General features: G+C 41.3%; 2 protein-coding genes across 3 annotated transcripts; both read left to right on the top strand.

The window, feature by feature from the left end:
- The first annotated feature begins 379 nt into the window (after nucleotides 1-379).
- Nucleotides 380-4194, top strand: cunh8orf82 (chromosome unknown C8orf82 homolog). Its single transcript, XM_035652832.1, has 3 exons — nucleotides 380-640; nucleotides 727-775; nucleotides 2198-4194. Exons 1-3 carry the CDS (start codon nucleotides 476-478, stop codon nucleotides 2662-2664), a joined length of 681 nt encoding a protein of 226 aa, XP_035508725.1. The 5' UTR covers nucleotides 380-475; the 3' UTR covers nucleotides 2665-4194.
- A 1712-nt stretch (nucleotides 4195-5906) lies between these two features.
- naprt (nicotinate phosphoribosyltransferase) lies at nucleotides 5907-15620 on the top strand (the record flags this gene model as incomplete). 2 transcript variants are annotated; one of them, XM_035652831.1, is given in 13 exon segments in its annotated part: nucleotides 5907-5932; nucleotides 8213-8340; nucleotides 8775-8857; nucleotides 10127-10257; nucleotides 10498-10613; nucleotides 11673-11869; nucleotides 12979-13116; nucleotides 13215-13299; nucleotides 13383-13463; nucleotides 13561-13663; nucleotides 14532-14689; nucleotides 15132-15239; nucleotides 15333-15620. In XM_035652831.1, coding segments are annotated over 13 exon segments (1441 nt in total), but the record flags the coding sequence as incomplete, so codon positions are not given.
- Between the last annotated feature and the right edge of the window lie 4461 nt (nucleotides 15621-20081).

Here is a 20081-nt window from a genome sequence, read left to right as displayed (position 1 = left end):
TAAAAAAGATAAATAGGTAGGTAAGGTGCAAAGAGTTGTAGTTGCAAGATGGTGGTAATAGTACTGATGATATGATGGTAGTGTTATTGTTAACAGTATATAATAATAATAATAATAATAATAATAATAATAATAATAATAATAATATAATCGTAATTAATATAATAATAATATATTGTATAAAACTGTTTCTTAAAAAGAGTGGGAACACTGTTTTATTTTTGTATGTAAACCGTGAACTTGAATCATTTTATATTATTATTATTAGTTCATTTTTAATCTTTTCCTACTTTATTGGCCCTTTTAATGCTCTGTAATGGATGTAAGTACCACCAGTGTCCAGTAGGCGGCGTAGTCAGAAACTGACGCTGGTGCCACAGTTAAACTCTTCCGGGTTCTTCCTCTGCTGCGGCTGTAAACAATAACATGAAGTTGTGTCACTCCGTCGTATAACAGAAACTCCGGGTTTGTTGCCATGTTGTTTGTCCGGACCGCGGCTCTCAGCTGCAGAGCTCTGGCCGCTCTGCGCTGCCTGCCCGCCGGCTACACCGCCTCCAGAACCACCGCTACATACATCCAGGGCCAGAGCCCGGAACCGCGCATCAGAGAGTACTTCTACTACATTGACCACCAAGGACAGGTGAGTGTATGAAGTCACACAAATAAAAATATTAATATAAAGGTCATTCTGCTGGTTTAACATGTTTGTTTGTGCTCAACTTGCAGCTTTTCCTCGATGACACCAAAGTGAAGAACTTTGTCACCTGCTTCAAAGGTAAAAATGCATCTTTACCTGCAATGTGTGAAGTCTCAAACAGCCTGAAGGGTTTGAAGTCTGCATGTTTGCCATAAAACTTACCACAGTTATATAGAATAATATTATATATTATACAAAATTTGAGTGAAAAAACGGCATTGAAACTATACTGTGTGCTTACAAAACTAAAATAAGATACAAATATACAGGAAGGCTGCACAATTAATTGAGATATTATCCAAATCAAACGATACAAATACATCAAATTACATTATAATGAAGCTCTGTAGCTTTGACAGATGTAAGAAAATGTGTTTCTTTGGTACTACAGACTCCAACAGATGTCACATCATCATGATTTTAATAGTTTTTTTCAGTGGAAAGGAAAATTGTGACGTGAAAATGATAATTTCCACTAATCGTGAATCACAATATCTGATAAAATTCAAAATTTATCAACAAAACAAACATAAGGAGTTACTGGTGCATATGTTCATTGAGACTGGGATGCGTTAATGTGTTTGTATTGTGAACTTACTCCTGACAAATACTCCTTATTTGAATAAGAATAAGAAACTCAACTGAAACGAACAAACTCACTCTGGAAACCAACTGAAACTAAACTGGATTAACAAACAGAAATTTAAAACTAATACTAAACTATAATATATCTGGCAGCAACCTTGCATGTTAGTTTGAGAACAAAAAGAATCAGTAAAATATGGAAACATCGAAATGCTGTTTCATCCATTCATAGTGTGAAGACACGAGCCAGTGATCAGTGGCTTAGAAATAACTGACTGCTTTTAAAACACCACTGAACAGTTTTATACGTGTATTAAGCAAACAGTATAGTACGACGGCCTCGGGCTAAAATCAACCTCTCATCACTAAGTATTGTGTCTAGTAATCCTCTCCTGGAATATTAAGCATCAGGTTCACTGTGTGATAACTTAACTGCACCACATAATCATAATTAACCACCAGTAAATCAATATTATTAAGGCTTTAAAACTGCATTTGACACTCTCTAAAGATGAGGTTGTTGTCAATGAAAGACTAGAGCTGCAACTAGTGGTGATTAATCATTTCACTAAATGGATTAGAGTTGTTTGGTCCATAAAATGTCCCAAAGTCCAAGTTGATGTCTTGTAATAAAGAAATCAGAAAATATTCACATTAGAGAGGCTGAAATCAGAGAATTTGGACATTTTTTGTCTTGAGAAATGACTCAAAACGATGAATAGATTATCAAAATACTTGGTGATTAATGTATTAGTTGACAGCTAATCGACTAATCGTTGCAGCTCTGTCTCTGTCTGTGGCTCTCAGCTTGGTTGCTGACAGAAGACAGAAATCTTGGTGTATAATCCCAAACAAATATCTGATTGTCTGTTGTTGCTCAGCAGCTCCTCTTCATCCCTGTTTCTTTATCACCAGACAAAAAGTTCCTGGTCTTCTTCTTCAGTCGACTGCGTTCCAATCAGAGCGGCCGTTACGAGGAGGACTTCCCCTACTTGTCCCTGTGCGGCAGGGAGAGGAACTTCCTGCGCTGCGACGACCGTCCCGTGGTCTTCACCCACCTGCTGGGAGATCAGGAGCTGCTGTCGTACTGCGGCGGGGCGGAGCAGCTGTCCGTCCCGTTCCTCCCAGAGGCGCTGTACATGCATCCCGTCAGCGGGCGGGTTTACCACCCCTGCTCAGAGCGAGGAGGCGGGGTCGGCCTGGTCAGGTCGGCCCTGGCCATCGAGCTCAGCCCGTTCTTCGTTTACGCTGAGGGGGACGGCCAATCGGGACAGCCCACGCACTTTCTCTGGGGGGGACAGAAGCACACGCTGACCAATGAGCTCGCAGGATGCTTCCCCACTGCGGCGGAGGGCGGCGAGCAGCAGGGAGAACCGGGATAATGACCACCACTGAACAGATCCTGTGATGTGTCTCACACTGGCAGTGAGGACAGACGAGTGCTTTAGAGTTGTTCCGAAGCCGATGCCGGTATTGGAAGCTCCTCTGACTGAAACGTTGTCTGTGCACCGACCCGATATCACGTAATTTATGAGCCCCGAAACAGGACCCTGCTACTTCCCAGCACTGTCCCTCACAGGCTTAGTAACCTACGGTTGTTAATACGGATCGGTACTCAGCCACGATGATACACTAAGTTTTGGTATCAGGAAGGAAACAATGGTATCAGATCATCTCTACTCCTGTTTGAAGCCTGGGCCGATGTGTCCTCCTGTCCTAAAGCAGTTGTTCCCAACTGTCTTGTCTACTTACGACCTCTCATTACAAGTTGCACTTTAAACAAGGTTCTCCTTTAGATTCCCTGGATTGATCTGAATCATATTTATGGTCCCGAAGAGGTGTAGCTATAAAGTTTATCACAATAAAAAAGCAAAGATTAGAGAAAAGTCTGAAATGATGAACACATTACCATCCTGACCACCAGGTTGCAAAGTGTAAACATAAAGTGGTTGAGAGACAGTAGAGCCTGTTGCTCTAAACACACCGTGACTCATTGTGATCAGATAATCCAAACCCTGCCCGAGGAACTCTTTTGTAGTATAAATGCGTTCGATTACCTGCAAAGATAAGCAGCAGGTGTTTGTGAACACACTGTTTCAACTAATATCCCCAGACTCTTAAAGAATCACACAGGTTTGAGAGTTACTGAGTGAGGAGAAACTTTATACACTTTGTGAGACGCTGTCTGCTACAGATTCTTTATCATTTAGGCCTTCTTGTAAATTCGGCAAACGTTACACATGAAGTCATTTCTCTTCTCGTCTGTTGTCCCGGCGTGATGGTGGAACCTCCTCTGCTGCCGTCCACCGTGAGGCTGATTGAATTCATTGGTGGCACCGTGTCTGCAGGGTTTAAAGATAACATTCAGTCACTAATCAGATTCTTGAAATCTTAACTGAAAGTAAGCAGAAGGTAATTACAGCAGGTTGGTTTAAGAGGAGAGAGCAGTTACTGCATAATGAGTTGAGATGTTTATACAGGAATAGAACTAGATTAATAATACACGTTATTGGTTCCTCCACTAGGGGTCACCAAAGCTTCACTGGGGGCTTCATTCTTGTTTTTAAGGGGTGTAAGAAAACAGGAGGCCTTTATCGTAACATTTCATTCATTTTTTGTGAAGAAAACCGAATTTAAATTGTTGTTTTAAAGTCTGGATAATTAAAATATCCATTCAGGGGTCGTCAGTTTACTCAGGAGAAAGGTTGGAAACCACTGAGATATATCATATTTATAGAAACACAACTATAGTGTTTCCTTTACTAAATACACAGAAGAGTGAAATACAGAGTTCGGCCTTTCAATAGTAAAAGGTAAAGTAATTGATAACTCTTTCTGGAAAACAAAAAACAAAACTCATAACAAGAATATACTGAATGTGAGATTGTTCTTGAATAAAAAAATATTCTGAATATTGTTTGTTCTGTCGCTTTATTGACCTTTAGTATATTTACTCAAATATTGTACTCATTTATACTTTTACTGCACTACATTTATCAGATTGACACATCAGCTCATGATTGTTTAAATGATCCAACTAATTCACCTCTTAACTAAATTAACTTCACAAAGACATTTTCTGCAAGTGGTGGAATGTAACTCAGTACATTTACTACATTAAGTATATTAAGTACTGAGAAAAATGTGAGTACTTTCCATAAGTCTTTTAATGTTATACCACCTTATACTTGTACTCCCCCACATCTCAGAGGCAAATATTGAACGACAGCTTTAGTTAAATTCAGTTCAGAATACTCTGTTCATCTCTCAAGTGAGTGTGCAAACAGAAGCACACACAGACATTTACATACTTCAGCTAATCTGTAAAGCGAGTATGGCATATGTTAGAAGATACACAAGGGTTAGGATCAAGTGCAGATGCATCTGTCTATAAAGAAAACTGAACATTTCTTGTACTGGGACTGTTTATGAGTCACAGTTCTCAGATTATAATTGTTCCTCCTCTTCCTGTCAAATGACCACAGTTTATCTCCAAATCTGGTGATTCTGAATTGTTCATAGGACACAACTCCTATTTAACTTTTGAATATATTTGTGACAATATTAAAAAGTTAAATGGGAATTTCGTCCTAGTATTTCGTTTTATGATTTAACACATTCAGGATCCAGCACCCAGTCTTTACAGTCTTAATAAACTTAAATAAACTGTTTAAAACTCCCCTTTTTATGAGTTTATGAAGATGTTTTAGAGATAGTTTCTCCCACAGGACAGCCACTGCTGATTAAAGTACACAACAGTGTATAAAGTAGTTGTGTTTCTTCTTGTTCCTACAGTGTGATGTTTGAATAATGTCTGTGCAGAGTTTAATACTAGAAGGATGTTTTCATTCATCTGCTGACAGAAATGTGCTCACAGAAAATCCGACTGTAATGAGGTAGAATGAGTAGATGACTTTTTAAGGATTTTAATGTGGAAATTATAGTTAAAAATATAAGAATATATGTCTTCATACACGTCTGGAGGGGATCTACAGCAGTCAAATGCAACAAACACTTCAAGTACATTTAGCTGATAATACTTTACTTAAGTAAGGATTTGAATGCATTAGTGGAGTATGTCCACAGTGTGGTAGTATTTGTGCTTATGTAAAGGAACTCTTCCTCCTCCCCCATCACAAGACAACATGAGCATCTGTCCCTGGAGAAAGGTAAAAGTAATTGGATTACAAATGAAGTGTGGATCTGAAACTGGAACTGCAGCTCCAGCACCCCCCCACCCCCTCTCTCTCTCTCTCTCTGCTCCTGTGGGGGAGTTTGTCTTCTCTCCCAGTAGGTGAAGGCAGTCAGTGGGGGGGCGTTTGGAGAACTGCACAAGTTCCCAAGAGAATCTCGGCATCAACGTAGAACACTGGAAACAAGGGCTTGAATAACATGTCAGGCGCCGTCCAGGACAGTAACACATGCGGGTCATGGAGCGGTCTATCCGGTGGAGAGCGGTGCCGCCGCTGCTCACGGACCTGTACCAGTCACCATGGACGTACGCGTACTGGCGGGGGCCGGCCCGGCACCAGGAGCCCGCGCCTTCGAGCTCTTCATTCAGGGAAACCGTTTCGGCGCGGCTTCTCGCCTGTTCGCCACTGCACGGACTTGCCTGCTGTTCGTTGCGCAGCTTTCGCTTCACAGACGAAGGTGATGAGTCCTAAGTTCTCGCTATTTTAACACCAGCAGAAAGCTCTTAAATCTTTTATTTTTCATCAGGCCAACTTGACATTGTTTGACTCCGAACTCCTTTTACGCATTCCGGCCCGTGCTTGTGCAATACTCCACCGCGCAACCTCCGGAAAGAGTTCAGTGAGAAAACGTGAGTGCCGGAGGAGTATTTCAGCGAACTTTGACGTTTAGTAGTGAACTTCAGCACTCAGGGAATAATCCGTAATCTCCTGTGTGCTGTAAGGATCAACACATGGAGCAACACGGCACACACTGCGTACCGAGGAGGTTTGATACAGCAGCTCAAGTTCATACAGCTGCATGGCACAGAGGGTTGTAACAGTGCAACAGGTTGGAAACACTTGTTTTAAACAGTTGTTATGACCAGTGCTGGGCTAGTTATTTACTTTAGTTACACTACTAGTTACATTACTTTTCTGCTGCTCCTCTCACAGTTGGTTCCCCTTCTCCCCTAAAATAAAGACCTTTAAAGTCGACTAAAATCCAGTTTTGTTTGTTCTTCCGAACTAGTTTCCTCCAATATTACAGAAATTAATCCAAGGATGTGATTGCAAAAAGTAATGTTGTAACTAATTATTCTTTGGAGGGGTAAGTAACTAGTTACTGGGGGAAGTAATATTATTACTATTAATGAGTTACTGCCCGACACATTATGTGCAGAATTATCTTTTATAATAAATGTTTTGTATATTGAATGTACAGATTATCAGTTATCACATACATGAAGTGCAGTAATAAATTACATTTGCCTCAGAAATTAGGTAAAGTTAAAAGTATAAAGCTACAAAAACTGCAAATACTCAACTACCTCCACGAAATAGCAGTGTATAAATTCCACGTTAAAATCATTTAAAAGACATCTACTCATTCAAAAGTCCCAGAATCATTAAATATGTAAATGTTTTCCTGGTGGACACGAGATGTCTCCTCCTTCACTGTAAAGTCCATCCTCAGTGTCTGTGCACTGGTGGCTTCATGTTTCTACACTTGTATAAATTACATAGGCCTACTGGACCAGGACTGACCTCTAAACTATTTGTTATGTCACAAACCATGCTCATAGGCCCCGCCCCCTTAAAATCAGATTCTCAATGAGCTCAGAGAAACTTTCCACTCTCAGCAGATGAATGTGAAAACATCCTTCTAGTGTCAAACTCTGTACAGACATCATTCAAACATCACACTGTGGGAACACACACACCGTTCCCAGTGTTATACTGTGGAATATATTATATCATGTTATATCAGATCATTGTTAGTGATGTTGTAGCTGGTTGAGGTGGAGCTCATTTAACAACTTTATAAACAGCTGCTGGTTATTCACGCTTCATAAACGGTATGTTTTATATGTAAAATCTTCACCAGAAGAGTAAATAGTAACTGCATCTGTCCAATAAATATAGTGGAGAACAAACATGAACATTATATGTACAGAAACAGTGAAAGGCTACTGATCCATCAGTGTTATTAATCTAATAACTTAATGTATAATATATCCCTGAGGGGACATTTCTCTGCAGACTGAGTACCATTGCTTTGAGTACTTTTACTTTTCAATGAAGGACTTTTACTTCTAATGGAGTATAAAAACAGTTTTATTGGTATTTTTCCTAAATGAAGGGATCTTAAGATACTCAAGTAAAGTAAAGACTCTTGAAATTTAGTCTAAAATACAATCATAGGCCTTAAAATGTCTTAAATATGAATTTGACATTACTTCTATGATGGCATTGTTCGTGTTTTGAGGCAAAATTTGTATTGATCATCCAACAACTACACAATGAGACCAACATGGAACCAATATCGATTTTCCTTCAAATCCCTCGTACTTTTTTTGGCAGTATGGAAGTAAAATAAGCTTTAAATTGCATTCGTAAAGTTCTTTAAAGTCTTAAAAAGAAACCCTGAAACTAAACTGTACTTCAGTTAAGTAATAAGTTACTTTCCAGAATTGTATTCAGCAAGTTGTCATGGGCACGCTCATGTTTAGTCTAAACTTTATCACAGTCACACCGGAGCAGTCTGTTGGTAGCTGTCGGATTAGATTAACTGTCCACAAAGTTATTAGATTTAGCTCTTAATGTGTGTGTGTGTGTGTGTGTGTGTGGAGCCATGTGAGGAAGGGGGGAGAGGGGAGGATTGTGTAAGAGCACATGTGTTGTAGGTTGAAGGATGCCCTCTGTTGTTGGGCTCGCTGACAGCGTTCCAGCTGTTAACTCTGTGTTTTTGTGGATCCAGATGTGGAGTTCCTGCGCTCCGTCCTGCCCCCGGCCACCGAACACGCCTTCTTCCAGTTCCTGCGGGGCCTCGACTGCTCGGGCGTCACGCTCCGCTCCGTCCCAGAGGGCACGGTGGTGTTTGCCAGGGTGAGCTGTAGGGCTGAAGGTCAAAGTTCAAGGGCGCTGTGTGTAGGGAGTGGGTGGAGGAACCTGAGCAAGTACTTGTATTGGTTCAACCAACTATTTGTATCCTTACTTTGGACAAGCAAGGCTTAAACCGTATATGGGCGTGGCTTAAACAGTCTATGGGCGTGGCTAACAGATGTTCATTTTAGCCTGAAATTGATATGATTTGATCAGAAGTTGAACAGAAAACTATTCACAGAACAGCCTCAGAATTGATCTTCAGACAACGTTTTGATCCCAGTAGTAAGAGAGCTACTTACAGAACAAGTTTATTTTACTAATGTTGGTATATTTACACATATTGACACATTTTACGCTTACATCTGTACTGGGATAATCGTTTTAGCTGAGATATTGCTCATCCCTGCTGTGCTATGTGTCTTAAACATCTGCAGGTGCCTCTGATGGAGGTGGCAGGTCCGCTGGCTGTGGTTCAGCTGCTGGAGACCAGTTTACTGTGTCTGGTCAACTACGCCAGGTAACAGGATTCAGATTCAAGGTTGTTTTACATCACAGGGTTGTGGAATGAAATGTACATATAGTTCCCTTTATGCTACTTTTGAAAAAGAAAAAGATTAAATAATCATAAATAAAAATACTAAATTGTACTGTTAAATTCTTTTAATTTAATTGTGACATTTTCGGGACCGTTGTTGAATGTTATCACTCTCTCTCCTGTTGTCTAACTTTACTGTACGCTGTCCATGCTGTAGAAAATGATCTTAAAAATCAATTATCAATTAACAAAAATATTAAACAAACAAAAGTAGAACATTTTAAGTGTGTAAGAGAAACTACGGTGGGTGCAAAACTTGCGGAAAGCACAAAAGGCTAGATTTGAATCCTTAGGTCGACTAATCAATAAACTGAAATCATTTTAGCTCCCTACATTTGGTATTTCATGGTCCAAAGCTACTGTTGGACTCATGTCCTTCCTTTGTAATGGAGTATTTTTACCATTGGTGTTGTTTTCACCTGTGAGTCTGTGTTTGTGCTCCTGGAGGCTGAGTACCACTGAGGTCATGGTCTGTACTTTGGCAGGTGTTAATTGTCTGTTGACAGATCTTGAGTTCGAAGATGGGTGTGGTCTGACCGAACAGTACTCAGCAGTTATTACTACATTATGATACAACAGTGAAGTGAAACCGACTGTAAAGTGTCTTAAACCTGCATTCTATGTATTGACCAGCAGGGGGCAGCTCCACTGGCTGCAATAAAACACTGATACCATTCAGTCTTACGGAGAAAATGAGCTGACTTCTCACTTTATGAGCTCAGTAAACAGTTTTCTAATGAGTTTATGGTCTCAATCTCTGGTTTCATACAGCATGATGTTCATTTAGTAAATGATGGTCATAAAATAAATGACCTCTTGTGTTGATGTTGCTCAGTGTAAGTATCATATACTATAGCAAGAAGCAAATGCAAAAAATGTCCATGCACTACTGTTATACAGTGTGTAAAAAGTGTTTTTCTACATATGAAGAATGCACATTTAAAGAGGTTTTTAAAGAAGGGAATTCAGTATGAACCTATGTGTATGAAATAAAGTTAAACTGAATCAAATATATTAGGTTTTCTCAAAATTAAAGACCCACATTAAAGTTACAGCTGTGCCGTATTTCACATTGGCTTCAATCCTGACTCAGCTTTCAGCCCAGACTGTGCATTTTATAACACTGTATAAAAAGTTTGGCTCCAGACGCACAACAGCCTGTTTCAGTTCTGCCTTTCCTCTGTTTTCCAGTCTGGTGTGCAGTAACGCTGCCCGCTTCCGCCTGGCAGCCGGCCCCAGGAGGAAGCTGCTGGAAATGGGCCTCCGGAGGGCTCAGGGACCAGATGGGGGGCTCACCGCCTCACGATACACACACATTGGAGGTGAATGCTGAGTGGTCTGTCAAACAGTCATGTTCTTTCCACACATTTGTGGTTGTGTGAGCTACAAGTAGCTAATCATTTTATATGGTACATGTTCCCTTGTGGTGACGGGTTTAAGCTTTCCAAATTCCCCAAAATGAACTGCATTCAGGTGTGTTTCCTCAGGCTGAGTTTGTCCTGAATTTGCACATTGATAATGTCGAACCCACCCACAGACTGACACTGCAATCTGCCCTCTAGGGTTTGATCTCACCAGCAACGTTCAGGCTGGTTTCCTGTTTGGGGTCCCCGTCGCAGGGACCATGGCGCACTCATACGTCACTTCCTTTACCTCCCTGGAGGAGGTCTGGCCACAAGTGAGTATGTGTTCTCTCCTCCAGTCATCCTTAGAAGACTGGACCAGCGGTTTGTGCACATTATTAGCAATCATTATCCACCACCGTGAACATTTTACCGCCTTTATGCCTTTATCAGTTATGTTGTCATGTTATTGTAGGAGAAACTACCACAGAGAACTGGAACCGGAGGCAGGATGAAGACAAGATAAAAACTAAGAATAATAAAAGGATATAGCAAGTAATAAAACAGATAAAAATGTGTAAATAAGTAGACAAAGTAAACAGTGTAATAAAAAAGACTAAAATATATATATATAAACACACCAGAAAAAGAAAGCAATAAAACAGATTTTTTTTAAATAAATGAATAATAGAAATAAAAACAAAAATAAGTAAATAAAAATCTATTGAAACCCAGACTAAATAGGTGGGTCTTTAACACTTTCTGCTGCCCCCATGTGCAGCCGTGCAGTCCGGTAAACATTCGTTGGTGGGAAACCAGTGAGGGATTACGTCCTTGTGACTCCTACAGTTCGACTGGTTGGGGCACCTCCAGAGAGGCTGGTGGGACCTGCAACCAGCAGAGAACAGCGTCACAAACCCATCTGGGGATGTTTTTATAACGTCTGTGAATTAATTTTGACCAGTTTGAGTTTTATTTTGTTTGCGCCCACTTTGAATGATATCACAATGTCACGATGAACCTGTGAGGTAAAATGACTGTTTTTGGCTATGGAGTCTGGTGGTGAGTGACAGCGATGAAACAGCTGTTTCTGATCTTACTGTTTAACAAAAGGGTCTGTCTCTGCAGGAATCACTTTGATAATGTCACACACTTATAAAACAATCACTGTTAGTGTTAGAAACACCACGTGTTGCCAACAGTGGATGAGGACCAGGAAACTGGCTGGGGGAACATTTGTCATTGATAAGAACTGCAGTTTTAATTATACTGTTAATATATATAATATAATATATACTGTATAACTCTCTACGTTGGCGCATTCAAAGACACTTTGAGAGTTTACTGCTCAGCTTTCTTCCCAATGTTTATTTCCATTCTCCGTTTCCACTCAGACTCTCGTGGCAGTAAACGGGGCCCCCGATCCAGTCGACTTCATCTCGTTGACGAAGGGCTGGTTGACTCGTGTGTGTGAGCTTCTGCGGGCGGAGCACGGGAAGATCCGTGAGGGCGAGTTGGCCGCCTTTCTGTCCTACGCCATCGCCTACCCTCAGAACTTCCTCCCTGTGATCGACAGCTACAGTGTTGGCTGGTAAGTAGCGATGTTACGTTTGATACTGAAGATGTATTAAGGCTTTTATCATGTGAACAAACATCTGCCCGACTTAGATGTTTTATAACCACTAACAGTGTATAAAGTTGTTAAAACTAGCTCCTCCACATGCTTCAGTATTAATGTAATAATTTAATGTATTGCACTATATCAGCCAACGGTGCTGATTATTCCTTCTACTTTTAATACTTAAAGTGAACTTTATTTTGATGCTGATACTTTTGAACACTTCTAACAGAGTATTTCTACACTGTGGTTTTGCTTTACTAAAGTAAATTATATGAGTACTTCTTCCACCACAGCAGCAGCAGCACACGAGTTTTAGGATTTTGCTGCACTAGATTGATTCTACCAGCAGGTGTCACTAGTGCACACTGAGTTAAATCAAGTTTGGAGCAACGAGTCTATTAGTGACACAGTTTGTTGGAAGGTTTTAGTTCTTCAGAGATCCTAATTTCATCATCACTATTCATAAATGAACCAACGCGTTTCACAGTGTCCAAGCTATAAAGTCTGTGAACTCCGACTGAGGCTGCAATTTGATCATTATTCTTTTAATCAATAACAGGAAATGTTTTATTAAAGGTTTTATATTCTAAATTCACTTCCCACTCGATGTCACACCAGAGAATCAGCATCTCAGACCAAAACAATGCTACGGCCAACCAGACCCCATTAATAAAACCAATAATTTTACCTTGCTAATCATAAAACACACTTCAACCTGGACAGAAACAACAGCAAAAACTCTCAAAATAATCTTAATTAGAGTTAACGTTAATCCACAAGGACAAATGCTAAGTTCCTGTTTCTGCCACTGACAGACTCAGATTGTTATTGTCAGTGTCTGACAGCATTACGGAAAGGATCCCTACAGAGATAGACCTTCAGTTTAACCATAAACAGCCGTAATATCACTATCACTCTCCACCAGACTCCAGAGACAAAAACACTCTTTGGTGGAAATAAATCCTATATTGTGCTATATGCTATATTAATGTTTTAAATCTCAAATATATAACCTTTAATATCATATATATCGTATGCTGAATTGTGTGTGTGTGTGTGTGTGTGTGTGGTTTCAGTAGCGGTCTGTTGAACTTCTGCGCTGTGGCCTTGGCGCTGTGTGAACTGGGCTACCGGCCTGTAGGAGTTCGTCTGGACAGCGGGGACCTGTGCAGGCAGTCGGTTGATGTCCGTCGTGTCTTCAGACTCTGCAGCGAGCAGTGAGTGAGGTGCCACGCTGCTTGTGTGTGTGTGCATCAGCACGTCTTTAAAAGCTACAGCGAGAACATTTGTCCGGTTCTAATCTCCCTGTCTGCAGGTTCTCCATCTCCGCCTTCGATTCACTGATCATCGTTGGGACCAATAACATCTCAGAGCAGAGCATGGCTGAGCTTAACAAGAAGGTAGATTGTTTATGATGAACAAGAAGCTCATTTGTATTGTCTGCCATCTTTCCTGTCTTTATGGACGTTCTGTGTTGTTTCAGGAGAATGAGATCGATGTGGTCGGTGTTGGGACGCATCTGGTCACCTGCACCAAACAGCCCTCGCTGGGCTGCGTTTATAAGGTAACGATTAAGATAAAAAGTGCAATTAATTGCCTGTCCAAGTGCCCTGGTCTCATGTTAACATCTGTGTGGTGCCATTGTTGTGTGTGTGTGTTAGCTGGTGGAGGTGAGGGGGAGGCCCAGAATGAAGATCAGCGAGGACCCAGAGAAGAGCACCGTCCCCGGGAGGAAACATGTCTACAGGCTGATAGACGCAGAAGGTGAGAACTCATCCTCACTACTTAAACGCTTATTTCTCTCTCTGTTTTTCTGTCACTATCTTACTTTAAGGCGAAAACACACCGGTGGTGCATGCTAACAGAGGTTTGGTGATATGCCAAAAAACTTTTATTTAAATTAAATTATAGTCATTATGTAATAACACTAACGGCATTGAACTGCATCTTTTTGATAAGTTACAGTTTAGTGACAAACAAGAGTTTGAGCTTCACTAAGAATCTAAATTCAGTGTACGGTTGCACTGAAAACAGGAATATTGAATACAAAATGTTATTTATCGAACTTACATTTACATTTTTATTGAACTCTTCTTATTGAATAATTAACACAAACATTTATAAAAATGTTATGTACCCCTGCAGTACTCCAAAGTACCCCTAGAGGTACACATACTCCAGTTTGGGAAACACTTTTTAACCATTGTTGGCAAAATCTAATTCAATGAGTGGGACTGCTTCATGGCAATATTAACATTAATGAATGATCTTTGCAGATGAGATGAAGTACCTTGATTTTTGTAGCTGAATTACCCCAAAACAGAAATCAAATCTGCTTATTTCATCTATTAACAATTTTCAGTTGTTTTTATAGACAACAAAGAGGCCCAAATGTCCTAAAAAAGTCACAGTTCGCTAAATAAATCCTTTGGATTTAGGTAACACAATAGCCTTTCTACTGGCACCACCCTCATCAAAATGTTTCCATTATTTTCTTTACAAGTGGTAAGAGACTGTGAGAATAGAAATGTCTTTCTTCCATCCAACGGTTTGGTGTCCTCTTGGTGCCTCCCGCGGCTGCTGTTGAGTCTGTAAACGTTTTCACAGCTTCCCTCCCTTCACTCCTCTGCAGGCCATCCTTTCCTGGACCTGCAGTGTCTCGCCGTAGAGTCTCCTCCAGAGGCAGGAGTCTCTCTGAGTTGTTACCCTCTGGGGTGTGATAACTCCTCTGTCTCCGTCACTCCAGCTCAGGTCATCTGCCTGCGCCAGGAAGTGTTTACTAAAGGACAGGTGAGGCCGGAGCGCGCCACGTCGTTTCCTTTCTGTCATCTCGTCCATATTTTCGGGTTTTCCTCTGAGAAAAGTCTGGTGAATTTTACACCAGAAGTGGACTGGAAGTCTGGATAGAGTGTGGACTTATTGGACACACTGGACTTCATGGGGAGGACACACCCATAAAGTCTGCAATTTGAATTCAGCCTCTTTCTCTCTCTACGCTTGTAAGACACATCACAAAGCAGCGAGTTCAGGGATGTTCAGGATAAAGTAAAGTTATCAAAAATAACAGCAATAAGATCTATTATCCTGCTTCTGAAACCTTGAGGATCACATTTAAATACTATTTTTAATGATAAAGTAAGTTTTGGAAGGCGTTGAACAGTAGAAAATAAGACAATACTGCAGGAGTGTGTAGGAGTTAAGTGTTTCTGAATGTGTCTCCCACTGTTTCTAGGTCACACACCCTCTGTGCAGCGCTGCAGAAACTAGAGCAAAGGTCCAGAGCTCCCTCCAGACTCTGCACCCTCGACACAAGAGGCTGCAGGAGCCAGACTCTTACACAGTGAGTGTCGCACACAGAATTTGCACCAAAATCTGTACAGGATGCATTAAACACAGAGGCCCAACCTCACAAACTCTTCTTCTCTCCCACCAGGTGGCGCTGTCAGAGAAACTCCATAACCTGGTCACAGAGATTCGAAGAGGAAACTCCAACAACAGCAACTTTCTCCTGGCCAACTAAAGAGAATCCTTCTTCTGTGGTCATCTCCTGTTTTTATTTTTATTGAAACTCTTTTCAAAAGTGCCTCTCTGACAGTGTTAACACCGCACTGTGCTGCAGCCTGCCTCAATCAAAGCTAATGTCTATAGAGTTAGGTCCAGTGTTTAACATTGAGGAGGATCTGTTGGCAAAAATGGAATTTAATACCCATAGGTATGTTTTCATGTGGTTGTACTACTACACCGTGATAATTATAAATTCGTGTGTGTTTTCGTTAGACCTTGAGAGGATGAGACTTTTTAAGGGAGCGGCGCGTCTCTTCCACGGAGGCAGCCATGTTGAACATACTAACCGTAGTTTCTCGTAAACACTTCACAGCCCGTTCTCCTCCCCAGGTCGTTAAACACAGACGCCAGCGGTGTTCAGTTCAGATGCCACAAAATTCTACACACTAGTCCTTTAAATGAACAGAACTTTAGGGGGTTTTACTTTGGAAATCCCACATGGAAGCAAATGAGAACGGAGTGTCTGTCTAACTTTAAGATCCCCTCCAGACATATATTAATACATATATTAACACATATATACAAATAGTCTGATTGGAACAATAATGTGTGTCTGATTTGTTTCTTCCGGGCGTCCCGGTAGAGCTGGTGCACCGAGGCTGCAGCGACCTTTGCTGTGTGTCATCACCTCTCTCCCTCCCAAAGACAAATCATACTATAAAAGTATAATTTCCATATCAAAAAGTCATCTCCTCCTTCTACCTCATTACGAATCCCAGAATCTCTGAATATGTAAATGTTCAATGTTCAAGTTTTCCTGCTGGACACAACATGTCTCCATCCTCAGTGTAAGTCCATCCTCAGTGTGTGTGCACTGGTGGATCTCACTGTAGAAGTTGCTCACTTGATGGTTTCAACAAGCGAGCAGTTAAAAGTGATGGATGATGTAACAGTCGGTCACTCTCTTTGCTGACGGAGCGACGTGGACGTTTAAATAAGCTATTAAAGGGTCCTGACCTTTTGTTCTCTCTCTCCTTTGTTCAGTTTATGTCTGTGATCCAATTGTCTCACTTCTAAAAATGATTTTCTTTCAAAGATTCCTTCATTACTCAAAAACTTACTTCAAAATATATTATCTTATTTATTTATTCATTTTCTAACTTTCACCAAACAAAACATAAACCAACAGAATATCATTTAAAAATCATCACTATCACATATAACTTAGAGACAGAGGCTTTGAGTTCATATAAAGTATCATGCTATCAACTCTCCAGGTGCATTTTTGTGTGTTTAAAAACATCTTTCAGTTCATGTTCAGGCCATGATTTGAGTTTTAAAGTCTGCTGCAGAAGACAAAAACATCCTGACTGTGTGCAGTTGTTCTGTGTGTGATATTTGTTTATAACATGTAAAAAAAAAAGAATTTAAAATCCCATTACAAGTTCTCATAGACAAAATTATAATTCTTTATTTTTTTGAAAATCAGTCCAAAACTTCCATCTTTTTTTAATTTTGTTTTCTTCATAAATGACTAAAACGGTTTTTGTCCAACAACTCATCAATAGACTGTAATGTTTCCCTCTGAAATGATGTGGAGAAGAAATATAAAGTAGTAGAAACTGGAAACACCATCTAAGTCTCTCACACACTTAAATCCTTTTATACTTTTGGAGAAATGTCCTCCTGATGAGTAGGAAACCGTCCTCCTGAAGCTCAGAGGGATTCAAACTCACAATCTCTCTGTTCCAGGTGTGTTTTCTTGCAGCCATAAGACAGAAACAGCCTGACAGTGAGCAGTATTTACTCCTGTTCGTGTCCAATCATTCCCTCCTCTTCATCCTCTGATGAAGAACTCTTTCCTGCAATGGTCCCCCCCCCCCCCCCTCAGGCCTCCCCGCTCCGGACATATGAGAGACATTCTCCTCGGCCCGTGATTGGCGCCTGCTGCCGGGCGGCAGTACAGCCCCTGCACAACAACATCGGACCCATTAGACCACGTGACGGGCTGGTGAGTCATCCATCGCCGCGGTGGTCGAACGCTGCGGTTGAATCCACACTCAGGCCAGATTTGGATCTCTGCTCAGCTTTTATTTACTTCTACTCGCGCCGAGCCAAATCTGTTTATGGATCTCGGCACACTCTGTGGACTTCAACCTCGCCAAACTTCAGACGCTTGTCTGTCTTCATCCCGACTTCCTGTCCACGGGCCAGACCTCGTATGCGTACAGATGTGGTCTGATTCTGAACTGTTTGTGATGGACTGACTGAAATTCATTCAACCTCGTCACCCACCTTCTGGACTGTCTCCGTTCTCTGTCCTCCTCTCTCCGATAGAACTCGAACTGAAACTACGAGAGACATCGAGGGTGAGCGTTTGTTTTACAGTGACAGGTTTGTTTACAAAATCAACCAGAAAACACACAAGTATGATCATACAATGTAAAACAGTCTACAACGACGTAATGTCAGTGGAGCTTACTGTCAACATTATGTAAATGTATGGTCTCAAGGTAAGAACATTTCATTTAATTGATTAGATACCAAATGGCTCAACAATTGTTTTTGATGGAGTTGTGTTGACAGGAAATAATGAGGTAGCCTAATCAATATGTGGTAATTAATAATACATTTGATTGTAAGAAGGGAACTCCGCTGTATTCCCCACATTTGTTGAACCATAAATTTCATTAGAAGTTGCCACAACTGCAAAAAGATGTGAGGAAACTGTGTCTTTTGTTGAGTCGAACATTTGATTTTTAGAGTGACGAATTTTTACACAATTAGCCCAATAGAAACCAGTAAAGATTCAAAGCATATTAAAATCTTTCTGATTTAGAGTTTGAGGAAATATTAGGAAAAATGCTACAATAAAATGAGTTTGTGTGAAAGAGGAGAAGTAGAGACGTTGTGGTGGGCAGAAGATCATTTTATGATGCAAATACCAACAACGGATATGTAAAATGATGTAAAATGATAAGGGGTATCTGAGTTTGCTAAACGTTCCAGTCTCAACCGTCGACCTAACATGAAGAGACAAACAGAAGAGATCTGATAACTAGTGAAGAAGCCATCTAGTGGATTCAATAAATAAAGAAGAGACAGGTCAGTAAATAGAAGCCAGCTTCATAGAGTCAGTCGTGCAAGCTGCAAGGACAACAGACAAACACTGATGAATCATTGCTAGAAATTTGAGTGCAATCATTCTTGTACGATTACAGATACATAAGCAACACAGGATATAGTAGTTGGCTTAGTTAATCCAGAAACCACAGAGATATGAACTAATGAAACTGCTGACAGGACATTTGCTATTTCTATTTATATCTGTGAGATAAAATGTTAAGTATATAATGATCCCTGTGGAAATTCGAGATGATCAATGCAACTTCATACTCTTATACTGAGCACGGAGTATTTTTCACCAGTTTAGTTATACTTATAACTAATTATTTCACAGAGCTTCACTCCTTGGGTTTTTAATTTTTATAAGGCAACTTGAGATAATTACGTTAACCATGAGAGATAGCACCACCGATGAATTGATATTATAACACATATCACACTCTCCTCAAGAAAAAAAGAAATAATATATAGTTATATTATAACAATATTACATCAGTTAAGAGAACTCTTTATAGTGATTGATTTTATTATTGAAGAAACCTTATTGTGTAATGTCGTGAAAACAATAGAACAAAAAAAGTTTAATGTTTTCTATTTGATACTCATATTTCCTGCCACCTATTTAACTCGCACTATCTAAATATACGGCTTTATATATAACTACCCTAGTTCATCAACACTGATATTACAACATATGTATCACTGTCGTGATACCGGCAGTATGATCATTTAATCACGCAGATCGTCGGTGACCTTGCTTGAATCTGAACCGCACACTTGACCCGCCTCTTGAACTCCGACTCCATCACCCCCAGAAGAGAAACTTTTTCTCCTTCCGTCGTCCCCATAGCTGCAGATCCTGGAGACGACGCGGGTCGCATCTGACAATAACTACACCCCCCTCCTGTCATCCCCCTCAACTCAGTCTCAAAAGCGTCCCTCTCCTCGTCTCCTCCTCCGTCATCCCCCTCCCCTCCAGATATAGGCAACTACAGCAACTGAGCGAAACAAACAAAGATCTGATCGAGCGTATTCCGGTCTGCTAGCCCCTAATCGTAATCCTCGTCCAAAACGGACCTCTGGCGTTCGGAGCTGAGGCGGCACGCCCGCAACGGAGAGATCCTGGACGGAGCAGCGAGGAGGAGACACCGGGGGGGTGGGGGGCAATTAACGTGTATCGCCTCAACCCCGCACGCCTCTGCTAACGGGAGCCTGCGCACGGTAATGCCTCCTGTCGGTGCAGTGTGCCCGGGGAGGAGGAGTGTGTGAAGGGGAGAGCAGGAATGGTTCGGCGGATGGGAGCGCACACGGTTCTCGCCGCGGCCGCTCCGTGCTGTCTCCAGTCCGCGCGTCTCTCCGTGAAGCCGCCACAGAGCGCACACCGATGCCCGTCCTCTCCTCCGCCGCCCCGCTGCGCCCACCTCCGGGTATTTGTCCGACTCGTCGTTACATAACCCGACGTCTTTGTCGCTTTTGACTGAGTGCGTTTCCCCAGAGCCAGGAGCGGGGACAGACACAGAACCGCCCCGGCAGCAGGAGCAGCGAGCGGCGG

Source organism: Morone saxatilis, unplaced genomic scaffold (genome assembly GCF_004916995.1).
Source record: "Morone saxatilis isolate NCDOM2014 unplaced genomic scaffold, NCSU_SB_2.0 Contig12, whole genome shotgun sequence".
NCBI lineage: Eukaryota > Metazoa > Chordata > Actinopteri > Moronidae > Morone > Morone saxatilis.
The sequence above is the reverse complement of the archived record's forward strand: the minus strand, read 5'-3'. Positions and strand labels throughout refer to the sequence as shown.

What these genes read in the sequence shown, in the direction of transcription:
- cunh8orf82 (XM_035652832.1), top strand. Translation starts at nt 476, where the DNA reads ATGTTGTTTGTCCGGACCGCGGCTCTCAGCTGCAGAGCTCTGGCCGCT. An exon ending in ACATTGACCACCAAGGACAG is followed by an intron (nt 641 to 726) that starts GTGAGTGTATGA and finishes CTCAACTTGCAG; the next exon opens with CTTTTCCTCGATGACACCAA. An exon ending in CTTTGTCACCTGCTTCAAAG is followed by an intron (nt 776 to 2,197) that starts GTAAAAATGCAT and finishes CTTTATCACCAG; the next exon opens with ACAAAAAGTTCCTGGTCTTC.